The 25,734-nt window shown below is 38.5% G+C and overlaps 1 protein-coding gene across 1 annotated transcript; it reads right to left on the bottom strand.

Annotated features, from left to right (window-relative positions):
* LOC119902943 (HERV-H LTR-associating protein 1) lies at positions 1-25,734 on the bottom strand. Its single transcript, XM_038719348.1, has 14 exons — positions 25,731-25,734; positions 22,555-22,611; positions 21,356-21,436; positions 20,394-20,477; positions 19,534-19,617; positions 19,365-19,448; positions 19,196-19,256; positions 17,479-17,555; positions 13,247-13,303; positions 13,047-13,136; positions 10,765-11,190; positions 3,940-4,096; positions 3,219-3,301; positions 1-534 (listed from the first exon to the last, which is right to left on the bottom strand). The coding sequence occupies exons 1-14, from the start codon at positions 25,732-25,734 to the stop codon at positions 491-493; spliced, it is 1,389 nt and encodes a 462-aa protein (XP_038575276.1). The 3' UTR covers positions 1-490.

Below are 25,734 nucleotides of genomic sequence, written 5' to 3' on the forward strand. Positions count from 1 at the left end.
CAGCTGGGAAAATTAGCCAGATTTTATTTAAACTGACAGAAGAAAAATTGAAATCTGTTTCTTTAGAAAAAGACAATTAAATACATTTGGTCTCAAATTCCAGACTGTTTTCTGAACCTTAAAATGATCAGTTGATTTGCTGAGCTGGTTTTAAATCTGACTTTCATAAATAGTCCAGAACGTGTTTTTGCAGTTTCAGGATTCCAGATTTTGGTTCAGTTCAGAATGAGTCATACAGTACATTTATTCTTCTTGGGCCTAAAAACTAGATCACATCACTTTCATTATATTAATTTATAATTATATTGACAATATAATGTCAATATATGACAGATTTGTAAAAGTTGTACATTTGTTTGAAAATCTTGTGAACAATTTCCAAACCCATCCATTTTTGAATGTTGCAGAAGTGTCCTCAGGTGTAGTTTGTAGTTTCAGTCACTTCCTGTGCTGATAAGCAGCTCTTTGTTTCTCTCTGCTTCCACTCTGGTCACAGTTTATTGCACATCTTTGTCAGGCATCTCTGTTTCAGATCTGTGGAGGAAGGAGTGGGGTTACAACCAGACACCAGAGGCAGATTCCTCTGTCAGCTGAGGATCGCATGTGGACATCTTTAAAATACTTGAACAGCTTTTAAGTTATTTCATCCACATTTTTGTTACTTTGATTTTCAGTAAAACTTTTTAATTATGAACATGAAGTTAAACTTTTAACAACCACCTGCTGCATCTTTCTGATATTAGCTGCAACATATTTTCCTCTCTGCTGACCCAAACTGTATCAGTTACTGCTAAACTGATGTAGAAGAATTAAAAGTGATCATAAGTAAAGCCAACAGCTCTTGGCTGTCACCTTACAGTATGTGTTGTATCAATTCTGTGTCTCCAGATATATGCACCTGCAGGAAGACTCGCAAGGTGCTTGCAATGTAGCCTACTCCTGTGTGGTCAGCAGCAAAACCTTTTAGCCACCTGAAAGAAGGCCCACCGGGGGGAAAAAATCAATATCTCTTCTAGTGTTTAATATTTTCACCGCTTTATTGCTATCAAACAGCCATTACCTTGGAACTACATTTTCTCAATAGTAGAACTTCTGTATCCCTAAAATACATTTTGCTGCTGACCCTTTCCACAGCAGCGCATTACTCAGCTTCTGTGCATGTACAACTCTCTGTTTCTCCTAAATGCGGAAAGGCTGATGGCCATCTGCAGCTAATACACAGACTGTGAATAAGTACCACATTCAGCCCCACTTCAGAAAACCTGAACTATCCATTTAATATTGACACCAGCACACTCTGCTGTGCATTACACAATTCTACCAGAATCTTGAGGATGTTTTGATTTCACTGAAGCCCAAACCTGGAAGCATCTTTTCTAAAAAAGAAAAAGTGAGTTTCCATCTTTCTTTGTGTTGCTCTTTTCCACTAACTGGTCTCAACTCCTAGGTGTGAATCTGCCATTACTGTTGAACACAAGCATGTTGGGTTAAAACGAATAGTCATGATCTCTGACTGCTTTGAAGTTTGCTATTTTATGTCAATTTCAAAGCAAACCCTGACTGCTTTGAAGTTTGCTATTTTATGTCAATTTCAAAGCAAACCCTTCTAAAACTGAAAAATACACACTGAGGGCTAATTAGAGCCGGAGGGAGGACTGATGACACAATGTGAGTCCTTTCTCTGGCCTGGCGGTGGGATCAGTGCTGGATTATCAGCATATCAGCAGTGTGAGAGACAGCTCTCTCTGCGACCTCTAGAGCCCATTAGCTCCGAGGATTCATGGCTGGGAGGCTCCTGCAGAGCTGCTGCTCTAATGAGCTCTGTTACCGACTCCCAGTAACATGGCTGACACGTCCCCATCAGTACAGGTGAAGGATGAAGTGTGCTCCCCAATTATTCCTGATTCACACAGTCACAACTCCGCTTGTAGTTGACTGTGTTTTAAAAGCACCAACATGACTTGCACTAAAAAGGCACTGGACAACAAATTAGCTTGTGTGTTAAACGTTGTCAGATGCATGGATCACCTGCTCCATGAGTTTTCTGTTTTGTCTGTTAGTTTGCACAATATCTTTAAAACTGCTACATAGATTTTTTGTTATAAAATTTGGCAAAGAAGGACTGGTTTTTGTTGTGGATCTACATCCACTTACACCATTATTTGGTACCATTTATAATGCTCTTTGTAGTTACACAGAACTTCTTTGTTTTGTTTTTCAGGGTCCCTTACATTGAAAGAATAGTTTCGTAAAGTGTTGTAGTCACCGTAAGGTAAGGCAACCGGCAGAGAAAACCAGAAATTATTGCACCAGCTGTGGTAAGACTTTAATTACCACAATTAAATTCACCATTAGAATTTAAAAGGAAGAGTTTTACATTTTGTGAAATATGCTTATTACCATACGTCCTCTTTTTCCCGAACATGACCTCTTTTTATGATTATTGACAAGTTAGTCTACTTATACTAGTTACTCCTCCAGGTGGATAAAGCCTCTGCGGTACACATTGCCACAGTGCCACTACACACTTGAATCCCCCATCCCCAACCTTTCACCCACTGCGGGTGTCCGTCTGCCTCCTCCACTGTGCTCTATTTTGAAAACCAAAGTATGGTCCCCCTAGCTTATTTGATTTCTTACTGAGAGTTAGAATCAATAGCACTCTTGTGTCTCTGCTGGGTGTCCGGCAACCTACTTAATAATAATAGTAGTACTTACACTATGTTATTGTACAAGCTACAATTATCTTTCTCACAATTTTGTGTTATGTTTGTTTTAATAATGTCTTATAATTAATGTTGTGGACACAAATAAATCTATGGATATAGGAGTTCCTAATAAACTGAAAACTGTACAGTGTATAGATACAATATCTGAGTTGAGGTCTGGGCAGCAGTGATGCACTGTTTTAGCACTTGTTGGCTTTTTACCAAGCAGCAACATCAGGGGCTGAAAAATTAAGCCAACTCTTCACTGGCTCTTCAGAAACCTGTGGGAATACGTCCATGTTTTATTCGTCTATGGATTTTACAGGGGATTGTCTCTGAGGCTAAAGCCCAAGGCTCTGAGGGAGCTCAATGATGTGGAAGGTTTCATTTAAAATGGAGACTCCAGTGTAAGTAGAGCCTGGCAGGTGTTGAGAATTTGCTCTGAGACTCGCTAATTTCGTCACCTTGGCTGATATTGATAGGTCGTACTTTTCTCTAAAGTCCACTTACTTCTTGAGAAGGAAACTCTCCTGACCCGCCGACACACTTCAGACGTGTGTTTTTCATACCACACGTGGCTGTCGTCACAGTATCTGTAACACAAGAAGATTTCGGACCATCACAGTAATACAGAACTGTGTTTCAACATCAGCTTATCATAGATTCACAAAAAGCATCTTTCAAAATTGGGTTGTTTAACAGCAGTTAAATTACTAAATTGCAATGTGTAGTGTAAAGGAGAAGTTACGCTGAAGCAGTCATTTGAATTCTAATGAAACACAATTTTATTTTTTATTTTTTTACAAATCAAATAATGAATTCTTACTGAGTGAAGTTGGGAGCTGCTTTAACATGTAATTAGCAGATTACAAGCAACTAAGATGTATGTGTGTAAATATTTATTGTCTATTATCTATTGCACCAGATGCTTCCAGGTTTTGTAGAAAAATATGTTTATATTCCTCCAAGTGAGGTATGAAAGAAAAGCATCACTTTGGGTCAGTGCCAACATTTGAGATCCATCCCTTCAGGTTTGCTTCGTTAAGTTTATTGGGAATTATTAATACTGTCTGAGAATTGTCTGTCCATTTCCTCCCTCAGTTCCACCATGTGTAGTTTTTTAGTTTTTTTCAATTCTGTTTTCTAACTCTGACATTACAGCACAATTAAATCCCTGGTCTGCAGCAGTATCATCCTAATGTCGAAAGTGCAATTTGCTGGTGTGAAAAACCTTTTCATGCGTGTCTTGTGGCTCAAGGGTCTGCAGAGGCACTGCGAGAAGAACTTGCAGAGCTCGAGGACGCATGGCTGCAGCTTGTGAGCGCTGACGGTGGTCGTACTGCTGGAGATCGAGACGTCGGTCAGCTCCGGCCTTCTCCAAGGACAACCTCTCAACAGACAGAGTGAGAGGTCACGTTAGTCACAAACCAGCTCTGAACAGCTCTGTTTAAAACCTCGGCTCTTAAAAACTGATCCCAGTTCACAACTTGCTTAATTACTTTGCTTTTGTTTGCCGGAACAAAGTCATTAAGAAGTTAATTACAAAGATAAAATATGATCACACAGGTAGGTTTGAACACAAAATAATAAAACAAAGACATCATAATTAACCTCTGAAAGCCCACAGTGGTGATTTGAAAATTTACAGAATAAATCACTCACATCCTTTAAATTATCTCATTGTATTCATTTAACATAATGTCATTTCAGTACTTAGATTCCCATTACAGGAGTCATTATAATCATAATTAATGCATTTCAGGTACACAGGCTCCTAATTTCCATAAAAATACATATTCAAATGTGTATTTTAATTAGATACTTCTCTACTTTTCCAAATTATGCAGTTATTTGCTCATTTTGCATTCCATATCAGGGTGATATCAAGAGCAGGAAGCTTTCCCTTTCCACAATTCATTAGTGTCAGCACGTGTTTTACCTTGTTAAACCTTAAAAGACTTTCCGATTTAGCATTACTCCTATAATAATGATTTACGACGGAGAGTTTAAAAAACCAAAGCTGTCGTCTTTTAGTCCACACATTCTTCTTCCTTGTAAAAATGATGTAGTACTCTTGTGGCTGAAGGGTTCTTGAGTTGTTCAGACCTACAATGAACGCAGATTTTTAAATAGATGGTGAATCAGACTTGATGATGAAAATGTGATGCTGTGATGGATCACATCAGTCCAAGCTGCAGCATCCAGTCAGTTACTGACATCTAATAAGGGGGTGTATCGGCCAGTAAAAGACTTCTGTGAAGGCTGTTCTTGTGTCTCCTGGCTTATGGCTCATCCTCAGAGCAGAAATAAGAGCTTTAGGAAGACGGACCAGATCGACTTCTGGTTCAAGCGAAGAGCGAATTCATCCCAAGTTGGCATGGACCAATCTGATAGTGGTGCTGAATAAAAAGTCAGGGAATCACCAAAGACTATGAATGTCTAAACAGAATTTCATGACAGTTCTACTGATGGTTGAGATATTTCAGTCTGGAAGTGGGAAACTGATCAACCTAGTGAGTGAAGCAGCTGAGCTTCACAAGGCAAAGCTGCATGATAAGCATGACTGTTTTTTATATGCATTTAATTTAAAGGATGACTTGTGCTCTACAACAAGTTCAGAAAGCTAATCTGCTTCTATTTACCAAGTGGTGTTATCCAATATGAGCTTTATATAGCCTATACATTGTCATATAGTATACTTTTGCTTATACTATTATTTGTAGACACTTTATTAAATTTTCATTGCACTTGTCATACTTGAGATAAATTCACATGTGCATTGTTTGTCAGGGCAGGGGAGGCTTCATCAGGAAATCACCTTGTAAACCATCGAAACACAAAAAGCAAAAAAAACCTCGACATGAAATGATCCACAGCTGCTCAGAGCTGACACAGATCAGCTGCTTATGGCACAACGGACCAAAGCTCCTTATCACTGGTGTGTGTGTGTGTCACACATTGCTGTGCAAAGACGTGCAGACACGTGCAGCTGAGCAACAAATGCTCATTTTCCTGCACACTAATGACTCCATGACAAATTTGGCAGGATGCTCAGGCCGTCTGTTTGTTGCTAGGCAGAACTCAGCGGGGGAGCAGCTGCTGTCTCTACAGTGAGGTGTTACTGCCATCTAGCCGTGCTGCTGGGAAATGTGGGGACATTTAAATGTAGTGTATCCTAGTGTTTACCGGTGACTGGTTAATGTGAATATTCACTGTCTGTACAACTTTAAAATTTAAAAATTTGGATGAGAATAAGGGTCTAATAAATTGTGATTTATCCTCTCTATGGTGCAAGGTGACATGTTATTAAAGATACTTTGCTTGCTGTATTTAGTTTTTTATACCAGACAGGTCATAGCAGACAAAATGTGAAAGACATACTGCCGCCACAACAACAGCAACATGGATACACAGGCTAACACATCTAATCCAAACATGAATATGCATCAGGAACCCACCTTGCAACTAAAATAAAGTTTTGTCATCTCTATTATTAATAAATAAAAGTCTGAACCTAAGTGATGCATCTCAAGGAAGGACCAATAAAGAAAGAAAGAAAATCATCATTTGCACTGATGAATTTTTTTTTTTAAAGATGTTATTGTTCATTTTCTGTTACATGTGTTGGGTTTGCAAAATTGTGTTGGAAATACTGTTTGTTGTTTTAACTTTAACATCATCCCTTGGAAAATACAATTAGAATGTAAATGTCCAGTACCACAATCATATGATTTCTTGTCACATGAGAAATTTCTGACAATCACAAGTTTTTCATGTGATTAATTCATTTTTTTAAATAGTACAAAACTTAACTGCAACACATAAATATATCTATATATGTATTATTAATTAACTTTTACGTGTTAACTCAATTGGACTTGGGGTACAAAGAATGAGTTACCCATTTTGTATAGCGTTTTTATTTAATTTATCATTACTAATAATGAATTAATGTTTCTAAATACCTTAGGTATTCTTAATTTTAAGTGTTTAAGTGTTAGATCTTTTAAGAATCATTTGACCCTCTTTGATTGCGAATCCCACAGCTTGTACAGTTGTTTTAGTATCCTTTGTCCCCTCTTTTCCCTCCGGACAGGCTCACTACCCATGCCAGACAGATAAACGCTGAATATTTTGCCTTAATTTGCTTTTAACCTTTGCAGCTTGAAACCATTAAAGCTTTCACATAAAGGGGGCTTCGCCTGCGTTACCATAGTTACTATCTTAGCCTCCTACATGACTCTCTCTCCTGCTCTAACCCACACACACACACACACACACACAGACACACCTTTCCCTGAGCTAAAATTGAATCAGTAGCTGTTGGTGTGTCCAGAAATGACAGCGAATGGATCTGATGTAATTATAGCTTTTTTCTGAGAGCAGGTCAACAGTCAGAGTCAAACTGTTCCTGCACAGCAGCTCACAGGCTTTTCACAAAAACAGCTCCAGTCATTTGTCATGATTACTTAAACCTGCATTTGTTGCATTCAAGTGGCATTTTTAAATCTATGGATTCCAACGTCATTTATCACTATTGTGCTTTCTTATCAATGGAGAACAGGACACATGACCGTGACATCCTCACCAATAAAACAACAGAACAGGTTCTTGAGGAATATACATCATCAGCGACATCATACATCAGGAAATATGTTGATGATGTGGTGACCACTAAGATGATAAAATCATTCCCCAATTAGAAGGCCTGGATGAATAGAGAGGTGAGGGCTCTATCCAGAGCCAAAAAAGCTGCTTTTTAGTCGATGATAAAGAAGTTTACAGCAGCGCCAGAGCGAGACTGAAAGCTGGCATCAAGGAGGCAAAGCGGAGACATCAGAAGAGACTGGAGAGAGACCTCAACACCAACAACAAAGATATGTGGCAGGCCATCAAAAACATCACAGGCTACAAAAGCAGGAGCTCCCCCATCATGTGTGAGGCCACATTACCAGATGAACTTAACACTTTTTATGCTCACTTTGATCTCCTCAACAAGGAATCAGCTGTAAAGTCTACTCCACTGACCGCCATTGTCAGTATCCACAGCAGATGTGAGGAGGGTCTTGCTGAGAGAGAATATGAGTAAAATCAACTGGGCCTGATAACATTCCTGGCCGTGTACTAAAAACCTGAGCCAATCAGCTAGTTGATTATTACTGACATTTTCAACATCTCACTGTCTCAGGAGAGGGTTCCCACCTGCTTCAAGACAGTCACCATCGTTCCTGTACCTAAAAAGTCTGCAGTGTCTAGTCTGAACGACTACCGCCCTGTGGCTCTCACCCCCATTCTGATGAAGTGCTTTGAGAAACTGGTTCTTCAGCACATAAAAAACAACATTCCAGCCAGCCTGGACCCTCACCAGTTATTTTTCAGATCAGAATAGAGTAGAAAATCCTGACTGGAAACATCACTAACATGGGATGTGCATGGCCCAGGACCGGAGGGCTCTGCAGCGGGTGAAACTGCTCAGAAGATCATTGGTACCCATCTCCCGAGCATCAGTGATATCGGTGAGGTGAGGTGTCTACGCAGAGCCCAAAGGATACTAAAGGACAGTACCCACCCAGCCACAGCCTGTTCACCCTGCTGCCTTCTGGGAAGAGATATAGAGGTTTCTGCTGCCGCACCACCAGACTGCAGAGCAGCTTTTCCCCCCAAGCTATCAGACTATTAAACTCTAGTTCATCCTCAGCACTGCTCCACTGATGATAGTTTATTTCTGTTTACCATTTTTCATAATTGACTCTTATTGACTTTATTACTGTATATTGTCTGCTATGTAGCAGAAGGGAGTTACAAAACTAAATTTCACTATCTAATTTATTAAATTGTGGCAATAAACCTACCTACATATCTTATGTCAAACATTTAAAATTACCTCTGTTTATGTTTTCCTGACAAGTAACCTTTTTTATTCGTATGAATGTCTATGAAGCGTGACGTTGTTATAGCACCATAAAACCTCATAGTGGATAGGTAGGTGTGGGGGGAGGTGGTTGGGGATGGAAGGTATCTGGCTTTAACAGAAACCGTGGCTCATTTGTCGTCTCATTCCAACACTGATTTCTTTTAACCATTGAATGTCATCTTCCTCTAACCTGAACCAAGTAGCTTTAGTTGCTTAACCTTATGCAAACCTAACCTATAGGGTTTGTAAATCAGAAAACTGGCAAGAATCATCTAAGACAGAACTGACCCAATTGGCAATGAGGCAGGGGGAACACCTCCCTGCCCATCCATGTGCATACTTGGAAAGCCCGAGGCAGAGAGCAGCTGTAAAGAACCGTCCGTACAGAGCAGGCATATGGCGAATTACATGATTAATCAGATACTAGATGGGCACTGAGACACGGTGTTAAACGGGCCTGGCTCTGAAGACCATGGTATCAGGCTGTAGCTGCTGCTCTGTGTCGCCTCTGCACACGAACACACACATGCGGATGCACACGCACACACATCGGCCAGCGCAGAGATAGGCCACGATGGAGATGGTGAAGTGATGCTAACTCTAAACTACTCGAGTTGACGAGAGCGACGTGCAATAAAACCTCACAAGTAAAACACAGCACTTTATCCATACATCCGTTTATCAAGCGTAGAGGGTGTCATTTAATCTGCTCTGTCCACAGTCTCTCATCCTCAACGTAATAAAAGCACACCGCCCTAAAACTAGCTTGGCAATTAGCTAAATGCACAATGAGCTAAATTGAAAGCTGTCGGTAGTCTAACTGTTCAGCTTAGATTGCCATGTAGCTTCAAATTGGCACATTTCACTTGCAGTGAATCACAGCAGAGAGAGAGGGAAGAGGACAGGAGAAAGGACAGATGCCATATTGCAAAAGAACCGTCTTCTTCTGAAACAGTGAAAACATCTCAACCTTGCCAACATGTCTGTTTGTCTCTAGCTGCATGCGCTGCGTCTGTGTGGCTCGATCCACCCGCAACAACATGACGCCCAGAGTGTGACAACAACAGCGACGCATGTTAGCATTGTTTGATTCTTATCAGCTAAATTCTCATTTAGTTCAGTTTATGAGCTGTTTGCAAAGGAAGTAGCAAGGGCAAGCAGGTTATAGCAGCTTAAATAAATAATTGTATGGAATTTTCCAATGAATGCTAAGAGAGGAATCAGCTGAGCTGTCAGCTGATGTGGCCTGCTTAAGATGGCTGCTATCAGCTGATGTGCTAGGATTGTGAACTGAGCTTGACTTTGTTGCCTGCCCAAACTAACGCTATGCTTGATTTAGCACATCCAGTGGAAGCATTACAAAAGTGGAAAAATCAGCTCTTCAGCAGCGACATTTAATTTAATTTCAATTTTCTGTAAATATAGACATGCACCAGGGCTCCAGACTAACAGTATATTCTAACCTTCTTTCATTTCCCATTCACATTGATAGTAAATGATGTAAATGATTGTAAAGAGGAACACCTACAGGTAATTGTTTGTCTTTATTTGAATCACAGCACAAAGGAAAACTTTTAACATTTAACATTATTGTTAAACAAAACTTAAAAAGTGCTGATGTTTAAAGTGCTTGACAAACTTGACTCCCCCCTTTCACATACAGCACCCTCCCAAAGGATGTAAATACAAATTGCGGCATCCCAGACCGCAAGAACTGATTGGTCGGCTTGGTAGCATTGCATTTCCTCCAAGCTTCCAGGAAGTGTACAGTGCTTTGAAGCCAGTTTTACTAGTGGCCAAACAATTCAATTAAATTCTATTCAGTTTTATTTATATAATGCCAATTCACAACAACAGGTATCTTTTGATCGGCTCTGATCTTCTTCGACCCAGTGATTAAAGACTAAAAGATCCATGTGTGGACTATCAGCATCTACACCACAGCGGTATGTGGGGAAAAAAGCCTTTTAGTATCTTTGGTGAACATACCCTTTAATTCACAAAAAGCAGACACCTATACTGCCAGTTTACTCTGTATATGCAACACCACATCACAGACCGGGACATCTCACCACCTACTGAACAATACTAATTAAATAATATTGATCTGATAGATATTCATGTGAACCGAGAAATCTTTACCTGGTTTTTCTGTTACCACAGGCTTGCTAGTTGTTGTAGTTTTCCTGCTAAGAGGCCCTGTAGTCCTTGCAGCCACCGTAGGTCCTGCTGTGGGACGGACAGGTGAAAGTCTCGTTGGATGAACAGTGGGAGTCGTGTCCTGGATTGTTGTACTTGACTGGTGTGTAGCTGTGGTTGGAGCTGCGACTGTTGCAGTGGTGACTGGTTGCGCTGGCATGACTGCTTTCATCTGTGCTGTCGTTCCGGCTTGTGTTATTACTTTTTGTGTCGTCGCCATTTGTGTCGTCCTCATTGTTGTCTCCTGTCTGCCCACTGTAGTTTGACTTTGTGGCATAATGGTCATGGGTTGTTGACCTGTTGCCCGTGGTTGGGAAGTGGTGAGCTGCGCTGTTGTAGCAGCTGTTTCATCCATTGTTGTTGATGAAACTAATGAACCAAACATAGTTAAGTACAAAGGATTTTGCTTTCCTGTCTGCAATAATGTGTAATCATTTGCGACAAATTTAGTAACTTTTCAAGCGTTGAAACAAAAAGTTGAATATTTAATAAATAAATCTTTGGGTTTTTGACTGTTTACAATTGAAGTCACCATACTGAAAGTGATTATTAACAATTTTGTACAACACGTCCTTATGCCTAAACAACTAAATAGGTCGACAGTCAAGTGTCCCAAAACGACAAGTAGGCTACAAGCACTGGCAAGTACCAGACCTCAAGTATGTTACATAAGTCACGTGGCCTATATCACATGACGTTTAACACATGGTAAACATTGTGAAAAATTATCAATACAATAATAAAAGGAAAATTAATTCACATTTAACATGGGTTTAAATGGAGCACTTCTTACAAGGATATTAAAGTCTTCCCTGTAATTACTACCAAATTACATTGTTAATTTTCAAGGAAACTCTGAAATTAATATAAAACTATTACGCATTTACAGACACATAAAATCAAATTTGTGCAGTTAGTAAATTTAGTCTTTATAGATTTTTTATGGGTTTTCTGTCTTGTTTACATTTTAGTTAATTTTCTCAGGATCAGGAAATTTTTCTTGAAAACACAATTGTAAGAAGACTGGAAGATTTAGGAAAACTGCAGATAACAAGTTTCTCTCACCATTGTCAACTTTAATATGGGACAGTCCAAAAACACACTATCTAAAGGGACCTTAACACTTCTTACTGTATGATGGTGACAGTCATTGTTGTTTTAATTTTAAATGCCCAGAAAACCAAATTCATGACTGTCACTCTCACATCTTACAGAATCTTGGCCCTGATCATGCTAAAGAGGGCAGCCATTGTAAGGGCAGCATGTTATAAGTATCTCGGTATGTGGATGGATGATAAGTTAGCTTTCAGTGTACACATAGATAAGCTTTTAAAGAAACTCAGGCCAAAATAAGGTTTTTATTTTCATAACAAGTTCCCTTCTGAAGCTAGAACGAAACTTTTTACCTGTGATTGACTATGGGGCTCTGCTAGGAAAACTAGATTCTGCCGATGCAGCGTTGCACTTTATCACAAATGCCAGATTATCCACCCATCATTGTAGTTTATACAAAATGGTGGAATTGCCTTCTCTAGTTACACCGAGATGGTTTCATTTGTATGTTTTTATTTACAGGGCAATCCGGTGCAAATTACCCTTTAGCTTTGTAGCCTCCTTAACTTTGTGGTCAGTAGTTACCAAACATGGTCCAGCAGACTACTGCTTTTAAATGTCCCCAGGGTTAATTCTGAGTTAGGAAATACTGCCTTTTCATAATGTGCACCCACAACATGGAAGTCCTTACAAAAGATTCTCCAGTTAGACGTGCTGGCACCTCTTAGGGAGTTCAAGTCCCTGGTTGCAGATATCCATAAGGAGGACTGTAGATGTTTCCCATAGGCTAGATTGTAACGTAATGTAAAGAATGTAGCTGATATTTTAATGTATTGTATTGTCAATGTAATGTTTAAATGCTTTTTTTTGATGCCTTTCTAGGCCAGGTCTCCCTTGAAAAAGAGATTATATCTTAATGGTTAAATAAATGTTAAATAAATAAATACATTTCCCATAACAAGACATTATGTGTAACACATATTATGTCTAATTTCCTATAATATACTACTAATACACCAGGATCATTTTCCTCTTTTTCCTGTACTTATAAAAGTGATTCTGGATAATATTAGACACCAATTCCCTGTCTGCAGGTGTCTGATTTACCAGAATGAGTCCGAGCCTAAATAAAGAGAACCAAACACTAACACTGGCCCCCTGTAGAGACTCACCATGTGCAGTAGAATGGACCCTGCTGGTTAACATGGAGCTCATCCCAGATGGAGAGATGTGACTCAGATTTGTGGGAGGTTGGTGCCATTCTGAGGTTTAAAATAGACAATTAAAAACAAGAATGAAATTTAGTGTCCTGAAGATGACAACAGATGCTTGAATGAGCTTTTTTCTTTTAAAAAGGTGCTGAGTTACTCACCAGCAGGGAGTCTGATGGAGGAAATGTTACCTACTTGAAAAGGAAGAAGACAGGTTCAGTAAAAGGCAACACAGTAGGGAGTGTACACCTTGGAAAAAGAAGGCTTACATCTCAAATTAAATTCTCCGAAGCAGGGTCTTGTTGCACTATCAATTTGTATGTTTGTATGTAAGTTTGTATGGCTGCTTATGCTAGCTAGCTTAACCTAACAAACATTTTTGGTCATTTAGTCTACTGTGGCTTAATGTTTTGTTATTTATTTAATCAAATTTAATTTCTAGTTTACGTCCACATAAAAAAGAAATAGCTAAACAAGACGGCCAAATGTGTCGCACACATGATTGTTTTTTTTTACTTTCCCCTCCAAACAGGTAATTTTTTAGCAACCTAACGTTAGCTTTGTCAGTTGGCTGTGTTTGCTTCGTAACAGTTACCCCTGGCAGGTACTAAGTGTAACTGTTTAACTAATCTATATGTAAGAACTAGTTTAAATAAATCTCCACTTATGTTATACCTAGACTAAGTTTGAACTTACAAAGAACTGGTGCTAAGGAGTCCCATAAAGAATGGATGTTTTAACCTCACATGTTCTTGTTAGAAGTTAGACATGGTCAAAAAGAAAAGTTTTTAAGTCTTACAGATTTCTAAAGGCTAAATCTTCTCACAATTTTTTTTTGCAATGGACACTTGGTAATTCTGGCAGAAATATTGTTTTGAACCCCTGCTAACATTGTGGCCAAAAAACCAGGCCAACACCAGCGGGTCTTCACTTGTGCCAGCATTGCTTCCAAATTGTGTCAACTTTCTTAGACTTTAACCCAGAGCCCGAGCGGCCCTTCCACCTCTTTCTGCCACGCTGAGGTAATTGTATCTCTAAAGTCTTGTTTTTCTTCACGATAAAAGTACCCATAAGGTCTTGTCTTTATGCTACATGTGTAGTAAACAGACCTTGAACCCAGAGTCACCAAACGCATGGACTGCTTTCTAGTTGTGTTCTCAGTTAGCCTGTCTTACAGTTTTTTTCGATTGCTAAACGACAGTCAACTGGAGCTACATGTGCAAAACTCTAACTACAGTCTGCACAGCAGCAGTTCATGTGGACCAAACTCTAGTTCGTTTTTCATTGCTTGAACACAGTTTTCAAAACTCTACACACTTATCCCATGACCTTAACCACAACCTGCACAACACTGTGGATTTACAGCACTTTGTTCAAATGCTAACACACTGCTGTCAAAACTGTGAACCACACATTCAAAACATAATAGATTTCAGCCTTGTGCCTTTCAAACACTGCTGACTGCAATTTCAGCTGAAAGGCTAAGCAGGTGTCTTGTTTTGGACTTGTTAGTGAACACACACACACACACACACACACACATATATATATATATATATATATATATATATATATATATTGTTGTCCAGATATTCTTTGGAGCGAGCAATTAAAGCTGCTAAACGAGCCTATGGAGCTAAGATAGAGGGACATTTCATGGAGGCGGACCCACGATGTATGTGGCAAGGGTTAAATTCTATCATCGCTTAGAAACCTAAAGGAGGACTCATTACTAATGATGACCTATCCTTGCCAAACAAATTAAACGAGTTTTATTGTCGTTTTGAAATTGGAAATGTTGAACCTGTTGTTTTTCCTGCCTGTAACGAGCAGAGTTTTACCATCATTCAGGAAGACGTTCAGAGGATTTTGTCCAGGACGAAGGTCAAGAAGGCACCTGGACCGGACTGTATTCCTCCTCGTGTCCTTAAACTGTGCTCCGAGCAACTTAGTCCTGTTCTGACTGATCTTTTCAACTTGTCACTTGCGAGGTGCACTGTTCCAGTTAGCTTTAAAAGATCAATCATAATTCCAGTGCCAAAGAAGACACCTGTGACGAGTCTGAATGACTATCGGCCAGTGGCCCTCACATCTGTCCTGATGAAAACCTTTGAGCGGTTGGTGTTGGACTTTATTAAAGATCAAATCCCTGTGTCTGTGGACCCACTACAATTTGCATATAGGAAAAACAGAAGTGTCGAAGACGCCATTTCTTTTGCTTTGAACTCTGTCTAGATGTACATAAATCATATGCTAGAATGCTATTTATAGACTACAGTTCGGCTTTTAATTCAATGGTCCCAACAAAGCTCTCTCATAAATTGAAATATCTTGGACTCGATGATGCCATTTGTAAATGTATTTTTAATATTCTCACTTGTCGACCACAAAGGGTCAAAATGAATGGTTGTATTTCAGATGAGTTGTATGTTAGCGTTGGTTCACCGCAGGGGTGTATCTTGAGCCCCCTATTGTTCACATTGTATACTCATGACCTTGAAGCATCCAATGCTAATAATGTGATAATCAAAAATGCCGATGACACAACTATCATTGGGCTGATTAGTTCAAACGATAAATCTCATTATCGCGAGGAGGTGGAGAATGTTGTTCAATGGAGCAAGGAAAATAACTTGCTTTTGAACACTTCAAAAACATGTGAACTTGTTATTGATTTTTGTCACAATAGGAACCATGTGCCTCTTACTATCCATGACTCCGATGTGCAGATTACTGAGAAATGTGAATTTTTAGGTGTGACCCTTTCGCATGATTTGAACTGGAGCTCTAATACGACTAAAATTGCTAAGAAAGCGAGACAGTGCCTCTTCTTTTTACGTAGGCTTCGAGAGTTCACTCAAAACACTAAGATTCTTTTGAACTTTTACTATTGTGTAATTGAGAGTGTCCTGACTAGTTGTATTACTGTATGGTTTGGTAATCTCACCTTGAAAGAGAAGAAGGCTTTGAACAAAGTGGTTCGCTCAGCCAGCAGGATCATTGGCTGTACTTTGCCGCTCCTGGAGGTTACATATAAAGCTAGACTTTTGAATTGAGCTTTAAAACTTGCTAATGATGCATTAGGCCGTCCTGCAGGGGCCTTCTTTGAGATGCTTCCCTCAGGGAGAAGGTATCGCTCTGTCAAATGTTCTACCGATCGCCATTTCAACAGTTTTTTCCCCAAGCTGTGATCACTTTAAACAAAGCACCTTAAATTAGGCATTTTATATCTTATGGATGGATTTTATTGAATAGTGTTTTATTACTGAGTTTTTTGTGGCAATTGCTTGCCTGTTTTATATTATGTCTCTTATGTTTTTTATGTGGTGACATTGCACTTTGAGCTTCTTGCATATTCTTTTCCAATGTGGTTTTATACTGCAAATGGCTAATAAAATGAATCTGAATCTGAATCTGATATATAGGTAGAGCTCAGAAAGACTAATTTTGGAAATGGAACAAGGAAGACGGGTTTGTGGAGGGAGACAAAGAAGACAAAGAGCTGTTATTTCAGATGAAAAAAGGGCTACACTTATAGACCATGTCGTGAACCATGGTCTCTCATTGACAGAGGCAGGATTAGCCCTCAATTATTTGTTCGAATTACAGTATGTACTTTTAGTTTCTACCTTTTTTTCTCATTACTGTAATTCTGTAAATTACTACAGACTATTGAAGCAAACTGCTAATTTTCATTTACCTTAAGGAATTGTTATGTTCTAAAAATTTTAATAAATCATATGAAAGAATGTCACTCTTTTCTTTGAAGAAAATATTACTTTGTATGAAGTCACTGAAATTGTTCAAACTGTAAAGACGAAAAGTTTGTATTTTAGTATTGGTGTTTGATGCTAGTGTTTTTACTCTCAGTGTGTTCTGAGGGACAGTATGTGTTATCTCAGTGAGGGTTGGGCATAGTGTTTGGCTGCACTGAGCCTGTTTTGAGAAATGTGTTAAGAGTTGTGTTGCTTGGAATGAGTTTTGCAGGTGATGTGAACTGTTTAGCTCAGGTGACTGTTGGTAGTGCAGACTGTAGTTAGAGTTTTGCACATGTAGCTCCAGTTGTGCTCACTGTCATTTAGCAATCGAAAAAAACTGTAAGATAGCAGTGACCCTCCATCTCCAATATTCTGATCCTACAAAACTATATAGATCAGTGTTTTCCTACATACTGTATTTTCATTTTAAAAAGTTAGCAGTGTTGAGGCATTTTCTGGTTCGGTTGGTTTCCATTAATGTAGCATCCTTTAAATTTTAAGAAAAGACCTGTATATAAACACTGAGTGTCAAATAAAGCAGAAATTCAGCTTCTATTCTGAAGTGATGCTGCCACCTGGTGGTTTTGTTTCAGTGAATGACAAAACCAACACTTAAGTTTTTGTTGTAAACGAACCTCTATGTGGTCCTTCAACGATGGTCTGGTTGAAGAGCGGAGTGATGGAGTTGACCTCCCACAGCTCTGGCACTTCTCTGCCTGGACAAAACACACACACATGACATTCACACACCCAAACGTGTTAAGACTGTTTCTTGGTTCCTGAAATCGCATACTGGTTTTTAACAGGATGTATAATAGCTGTAAGCATTGTTGCACCTTTGTAAAGTTGTCAGTCTGTTCCATTTTGGATCAAAGTTTAATTTACCTCATTAACCTCTGAGTTTAATAGATCCTTATTCTAATATCTCTAATATGTCATTAGCAAATAGTAAATATTTTATTAACAATGTGACAAAACGTGAGGTAGGTCTTTTAATGACATCTTTCAATTTTAGTTCTAAAACTTTTATTATAATTTTGGTTTTGGTTTTGTTACTAAAACTATCTCTAAATGCAAACAGGCAATATTCAGATTCAATGAAATGCTATCAAACCATCTGCTGCTGCAGATTGTTCTATGCCAAGCTGGCTATGTGTTTTCCTCCTGCTTTTTGTCCCTTCCCCTCCCCTGTATTTTCACCTGCGTCCTTTCCAGGGCTGAGTTCAATCTCAAAACGTTTTGCATCGGTTTGCAATGTTTTCGGATTGAACGCCATGTTTCCTTGCAACGTTGTGCAAGGTTCCGCAACGGGCTTCAAGGTATGTTTTCTTCTGTTTGGTGGGTGTGTCATAGGTGTACCCAATCAGCTGCCATAATTTTATGAACACACCTGTGAAAAAAGGCAGGAAAATGCAGTGCGCTCGTGTACACAACAGGATGTTGCCACGTTTTGTCGGCGCTGAACTTGCCCCAGGTGATAACAGGGTGATTAGCTTGCAGTCTGGCCTTGCTGCTCATTGGCCGAACTGAACTGGCCAATCATCATGCCAAGCCAGCAATAAAAGAAGCCTTCCAGAAGAGGTCACGCTCTCTTACCCTGTAAGTGTGATTATGCAACCTCTTTGTGTGTTGGCACAGGTGGTAAAATTATAGAAAGAAAGGTATATGATAGGAGGTTGGCGTTACGTTTGGGGTACCCTGTACATTTTTCACTCACACAGTTTATTTCTGTCTAGAAACACTAGGTTTATTGGTTGGTGCCACATCTGCAAGTTTTAAGTTCTCTTTATAGATGTATTTCATCTAGAGCCTTTGGTTATATGTTGGTTTCAATAGTGGTAGCTTAGTTAGGCCTGGTTTTGGTGTATTATTTTTACCTTGTTTTATTTGGCACACAAAAAGAATGATTCGGGTAAATTCTGTTTAGATAAAATCCAGACAATGCTGATCATTTTACAGACATTTCAATATCAGTCCAAATATGGACCAAACGTAATCACAAGTATCCCTTCAAGTCCTGCATTTAAACCCCAGTGAAAAGTAAACTCAAACTTTTTGAATTTAAATCAGATTTATAAGCAACCACCAGCAATTCTACAGCTTCCAAATGTGAATTATTCATCTTAACTTCCTTTTTGTCTGTTATGTTTGTCTGTTGTCTGTTTAATCACTGAAGCACATTATAGCATCTCTACTGGGTGTCTGCAATGTCAGTGTCTCTACAGTGTCAGTTTTGTGGAATAAACTGACCTCAATTTAAAAATATAACTCATATCATTTGTATGTAAACCTCCAACAGTGTTGATGAAACTGTACAATAAATCTGTTTTAAATAGATCCAGGGAGCTCTACTTACCCGTCTTACCTGCCATCACGCAGATGTAAATACAGTCTGAGTTGTTCCTCTGGCTTACTTAGAAACAAAAGCACAAAACGCTGTAAGTATATTACATTATAAAAACCGGCCTGTCAACTACAAATGGAAACGCATTAGAGATATGATCATTTAACATCCACCAACCCGATAATATAGAGGCCGATTTAAAGAGCTCATGTAGGTAACTTGTTGAGTTTCCCATCACATCCAACAGTATGGCCGTAAAGTCTGATGAAAAATCAAGTGAAAAAGGAGCTGAAAGAAAAAGTACTAAGTACTCAGAATTAGATCAAATATAATTAAGTTTGCTTACCTGTTAGATCGTTGGTCTCATTTGTCACACAGTAGCAGAATCTTCTCCTGAACATGTTGCTTTCAAAACTTCTGATGCTGGAAACTACAAAACACACAACACAGTTACAATCAGAATTCATGTCCTGGTAAATACTGATTTTAAATTAATATATCTAAACTTTAAGGAGTTTATGATGATGTATAAAATATGTTAGTGTCAGCAGGTGTCTTCCTGAAATGTATTCTGTGTCTTAAATGTTGTTTTTACTGTTTTCAATTCAGTAATACACCATTAACTTTACCCATTGATTAAATGTTTTGTAAAACCCAATTCAGACATTTACCGTACATACATACACGTTTAAGAAGTTTGATCACCCAGTGATTCCATTATCTCACTCCACTGACCTCAAATAAAGCATTTATTTCAAAGCAAGCATTTTGAAACCTGTATTAAATGTTGCACAGCTCATTCAGGGTCAACCCCTTCAGAAAGCCTCATCTCTAAATGGAAAATTGCAGTGTTTCAAAATGTTTATGACTGTCATGTTAATCCACAGTCATGCTGTGATCATATGTACACCATTTAAAACCAGCACTAATAAAGTCCAAATATATGTGGTCCTAAATGCTGATAAAAAGGATTAAATACGGTATAGTTTATTACACTGCCACTAGAAGGCACTACTGTCAAAGTTATATTTATTATAAAAATGGATCATGCAGTGCTGACTGATCTTAGTACACTGCCTCCAACAGCATATCCAGAGATCCAATACAATACAATCCAATGCCATTTAGTATGGCACATTTGTTGATTTTACTCTTGTTACTAAGCAGCTTCAGAGGAGAAGGAAGTTGTGAGGAGTTCATATTTACTGTTGTAGACCAACAGGGTGAGTTTATGGAGAGCCAGAGAGCTGTAGGACGTCACACTCAGGAGAGAGAAGAGCTGACGGGAGCCTGGAAGACAAGAAGAGACATAGGATGAAGATTATGATGTATCTGCAGGAAAGTATATTTAAATCACAAATATGTTTGGTTAAATCTTGTGATTCAGTACTAAAACACTGAATACAAATGACTAGAATAGAATTTGACTGGGCTGCACCAGGTTCATCATACTGAGTCTAGAGTTTTCCATTGCCTGTGTCTCCAAGTGCTTGCTCATGGTGGGAATTGTTGGGTGTCTGTTAATAATATTTAAGAGTATGGTCTAGACCTGCTTTATATGAAATGTGCAATGAGATAACTTCTATTATCAATTGCCGTTATATAAATACAATTGAACTGAATCATGAGAAAGATTTAGAAGCAGTACAGAAAAGAAAATCTGTACTGAGAGAACATCAGGTCACATTTCTGTGCTTAAATCTAAGTGTTTAGCATATTTGTGGCAAAGTGCTGTGAGATAAAGACACATTTACATTTCATAAAAATGATTTTAAAGGTTGAATGTGAAGATGTACACTATGGTTTGAATTTAGTAAACAATGTCTGTTAGAACTGCTTCATATTCTTTCTTCAAATAGTTTCGTCCGACCAGTTCACGACCCAAAACAGACAAAACACTAATTAGAGTTTTTAAACAGGCTTTGCAATGATTCAAAACATAATTTCATCTTTTAAAAAATGTCCCCCAAATGTCACCTCAAAGGCAGACAAGATTGTGGTACACCAGTTTTTTTTTTTTAAAAGGTCAGTTCACCCAAATCTCCCCAAATCCACATTTGACCTCTGTAGAAGAAAATAAAGCAAACAGATTGGAGCTGAGGATTAATACAATGAAAGATTTACAGCTCAGAATTGATCTCCACATGAATGATATTATTACAACATACCCGATTGGCTTGTATTTATTAAAGTATTGACCAGCGGAGTGAGGTCGATGGCAGCTGGATCAATGAGATCTGCTGGGATTTCTGGGAAATACAAGCAGAAGTCAAAGTCAATAGGACCCATTCTGGTTTTAATCTCTATTATGGAATTAGCTGCATCAGCAAAATGTGCCTGTATAACTGCAAGACACACTAAAATGACAAAAAGTAGCAACTGTCCAGATGAATTAGTCCATGTGGCGGCAGTTATTTGAATAATATGAGGTCAGTGAAGGGGTTAGTCTCATTTATTGAGCTGATAGTTTTGATGGCTTTTATCCCTGGTTCCATCCTCTTTTTAGCTTTATTTCTTTCACCAAGGATGTCCAGTTTTCCATCACTAGTTTATCAGCTGTTGGATTTATAATGACATTTGGTTTTGTAATGAAGGTTTAGAAATGATTTGTTAACGTTGAGATATCGCATTTATTTCTCATTAACTATTGTACTATTGTAAAAATATGTTGCACTAATTCCATAATAATCATTCTGAGTAGTTTGATGCATATCCAAATCAGGATGAAGATGATCAAATTTGATAATATATTATATATAATATCTTTGAATATATATTTGAATATTCTCTTTTATTAAATTCACACATTTTGAGGATTGTGCAGCCTCGGTGGAGGTATGTTATCATTATTTCTCAAAGTATGTTATCAGTTTTACTCTTCATAATGCTGTATCAAAGACTTGAAGACCCTGACAAGAATAAAATTCAGGGTTAGATGCCATCTAATGATGTTTTATTCTGGCATGAAACAATGTGTTAATATTACTGTTCTTCAGAGACACAGTCATTTAGCTTATATCATAAGCTGTATGCAATTTCATAGTTAGGTCACTGATAATTTACAATTAATGTCTCACACCATTAATAAAGAAAAAGCAAATTAATAGAATGATACAACAATAAGCTGTAGTTCAGAGAATTGTTAGTCAATATGTGATTTATCAGGCTTTTAAAAGGACATGTGACTTTTCAACATATGTCCATGAACCTCACAGATTGTTAGTTTTAATTTAGTGTGTTGGGATGTGAATTGTTTTGTGGACTAATGTCCCCCTTTTCCTTTGACTTAGCGACGAAGTCTGAAATAAGTAACAACGCAAAAACCTGCCAACAAACAAGCAGAACAAGGATGACAAAATGAGTTAACCTGTGGAGTCCAGGATATCTCTTTTGTGCTTCTCTTCCTGCCGTCTTTCTTTGAACGCTGTCGGGATATGAAACAGAAATTAGAATAAAAAAATAAATTTTTGCTTGCTTTGTAGAAACTCTTTTGCTATATCAATGTCTTTTCTTTGTTTTTCGTAAAGCACTTTGTAACATTGTTTTGTAAAGTGGTATACAAATAAATGTTATTATTAATAATATACTGCTTTATCTAAACTATGAGTTAAAGAGCGAAGACTTCCAACACTGAACAATCCCTCAACACTGCAGCTGTTACAACACAAGAAGCTGCATGTAACTTAACGGAAACTGTCCTGCAGGAAAACCTTCAAACTTTTTAACTGAATTCAATTTCAGTGAAATCCTCCATGCATGTTAACAATGAGGACAAAATATCACAATACAACATTTACAAGTAACAAATGCAGATTTTTCAAACTTGTTGCATTTATACAATAAGACAAATGGAAATTCATAAAGTTGTGAAGGAAAACCAAACATGTTATACAGAACTACCTTGGCCGAGGAGGATGAAGAGTAAAATGGAAGTTACACAGATTATAAAACAGAGGCGTGGATGCTGCGTGGCTCTCTGTAAGCCTGCCATGGCCCAGCTGAAGCACCGCTGGAATGACAAAGGACATAAACTTGGATCAACCTTTCTCCTGTTTAAGCCAAACTGTTTGAGATCGGCAGCTTCTCCCTATATCCCCGATGTCTCAGGTAAACTTTGTGTGGAGTCAAATGGCTTCAAAAGGGAAGTGAATTGCGTGAAAGTGTGAAAAGCATTTCCTGGGCCCTACACAATGATGTCAATACGCTGTGTCTATACCACTGAAATCAGTGAACCCTGTACTGCCTGGGGGTCTGCAGAGTGTAAGGCTTCACACTGTTGGAAATAGAGCACAACCCTGGACTTGTCAAAGAATAAAAAAATTTATTGGTCAGAATTATGACTTACATGAAAAATAACTACATATACTGACAGTCCATGAGGTTTCAGGGAGGGAAATAGGATATGTGACTGAATTGTTAAATTACATCATTTCCAAATTCCACAGTGTCAGTGGGGGCCTTGTTGATGAGGCCAGCTGCAGACGAAAAGAAACTGTTCTTGTTGTGTGAGGTTTTGGTCCTGATGGACTGCAGCTTCCTACTGGAGGTCTGAAACAGTTTTTGTCCATTCAACCATCTTCACTAGGAGAACTATCAACATTTCATTGAAAAAACTAATTTGACATCCCATAAAATATATTTTTGCAGGATGTCAATGATGACACATGCAACTGAACTCAGAACTGAAGAAGCCCCTGGTAGAAAATGATAGGTATCTTCTACCAGGTCCAGCTGCCCGCTGCCCTTGACTTTAACCCACCTTGGATAACTATGACCTGGATGACTGAGAATCTTCACAGTTATAGTCATGGAAGTCAGACAAACAAATAAACTCAAGCAATCCATACTAAGTATTGAGAGAAAATTACTGGTGATGTCTTAATATTAATGTTTTAAGTATTCAAATGACTAATTTGATGAAATAAAACAGATGTATCAAATGCAAAAATGTACTAATGAGTTTGAGATTAAGAGCAAAATGAAAGTGACACACGTTTTCTGATATTATTGAGTCCACTGTTGTCACCAACTCTTTTGTTCAAGGCTAAAATGCTATTAGTAGTTCAAACTGTCAAATAATTATATTATTTTTAAACCAGCTACTGAAAGAGATCCAACAAACACAACTCACCAGCTCCTTGAATCCTCCTGTAAACTGTGCAGCTCCGATGATCCCCCAGCAGCATCAAACCTCACCCTTTGTATCACACACACCTACGGTCAGATAAGGATTAAACGATGCCTGCCCCCCCCCCCTCCTAACAGCAGAGGTTGGCAGCTTACTGAGCTCTGCACAAAAAAACAACATAACACGGTATCTGGCTGCAGGCTGGGCACTGATCCCTAACCCTCTCCGCTGCAAAAAATATCCAACTTAAAGTCAGACTCAAATTCATCACTCACTCACCTACATTCATTCTTTCCTAGTGTTCTTTGTGGCAACAATTGTTTCTCAATACAAATTATTATGACTTGAATTTCAAGTGGTAATATCACTTGTCAATCAAACAGTATGGGCTGTACCATGGCATCTTCTTCCTGAGTGTTTAAAGAACAAATGCATTATCTGTAAGTCAATAGCCATATTTCAGTGTCTAGTTAGGACCTGCTTCACTCTGAAATATACGACGCTGAACAGACTATTCCAAAGAGACTAAAGTTACTTTACAACACAGTTTCAGATAGGTGAAAAACCTTTATTCTATTTGTGAAAAGCATTTTGTGTGGACATGGAACTGGCAGTTTGTACTTTTTCCACTCTTACTTGGTGAAGGAATTTATCTTTGTACTCACAGGGTTTTGTGAACCTGCTATGTTGTGCTGTGTTTACTCATCTCTGTTTGGTCCCTTGTTTCAGGAAGCTGCTGTCCAATCAACAGCTTCTATCCAATCAACCGTGTGAGTGACATCAGACCAAAGAAAAACATCCTGCCCACCATCTCCTACCATCTCCCAAACAGTAATGAGCACAGTGCCTCCTCACCCCAGTCAGTGTGTCCTTTGACTTTCTTTTATTTTCACGATTAAATTTAAAGTGTCTTTATCCGTCCCCTTTATGTCGCTTCTCAGCTGATGTGGTTACAACCTTACAGTGTTATGCTGTCACCACTGTATTGTTATTTGAAGTTTTTTGCTATTCCTTTTCAGCATCTTCACTCTTGTGTCTGTGTCTGTTTTTTTTTTACAAAGCCCCCAAAGTCCTAATATATATATATAAAAAAAATATGATCAAAAGCTCTAGCTCTAGCTAACAGTTACTAGAACTGCTTTTAAAATGCACCCTGAAGTGAAATTGTTTAGCTTAGCATTAGCTACATGACAAAGGACAAAAAAGTAGTGTCCACATTTTAATTTAAAAATGAGAAAAAAACTAATTATTAATTTGCTTTTTATCCAAAGCAACTTACAATTGCTATACATGTCAGAGTTCACACACCTCTGGAGCAACGAGGGATTAAGTGTCAGTGCTCAGGGACACAATGGTGGATGGGTCACAGTGGGGGATTGAACCCAGGTCTCTCACACCAAAGGCGTGAGTCTTACCCAT

Source organism: Micropterus salmoides, unplaced genomic scaffold (assembly GCF_014851395.1).
Source record: "Micropterus salmoides isolate LMB-PRFRI ecotype aquatic unplaced genomic scaffold, ASM1485139v1 Ms_hic_scaffold_14, whole genome shotgun sequence".
NCBI classification, from domain to species: domain Eukaryota; kingdom Metazoa; phylum Chordata; class Actinopteri; order Centrarchiformes; family Centrarchidae; genus Micropterus; species Micropterus salmoides.

What these genes read in the sequence shown, in the direction of transcription:
- LOC119902943 (XM_038719348.1), bottom strand. An exon ending in CACCCTGTTGGTCTACAACA is followed by an intron (nt 19,618 to 20,393) that starts GTAAATATGAAC and finishes TGTGTTTTGTAG; the next exon opens with TTTCCAGCATCAGAAGTTTT. An exon ending in CTCCATCAGACTCCCTGCTG is followed by an intron (nt 13,137 to 13,246) that starts GTGAGTAACTCA and finishes TTTAAACCTCAG; the next exon opens with AATGGCACCAACCTCCCACA.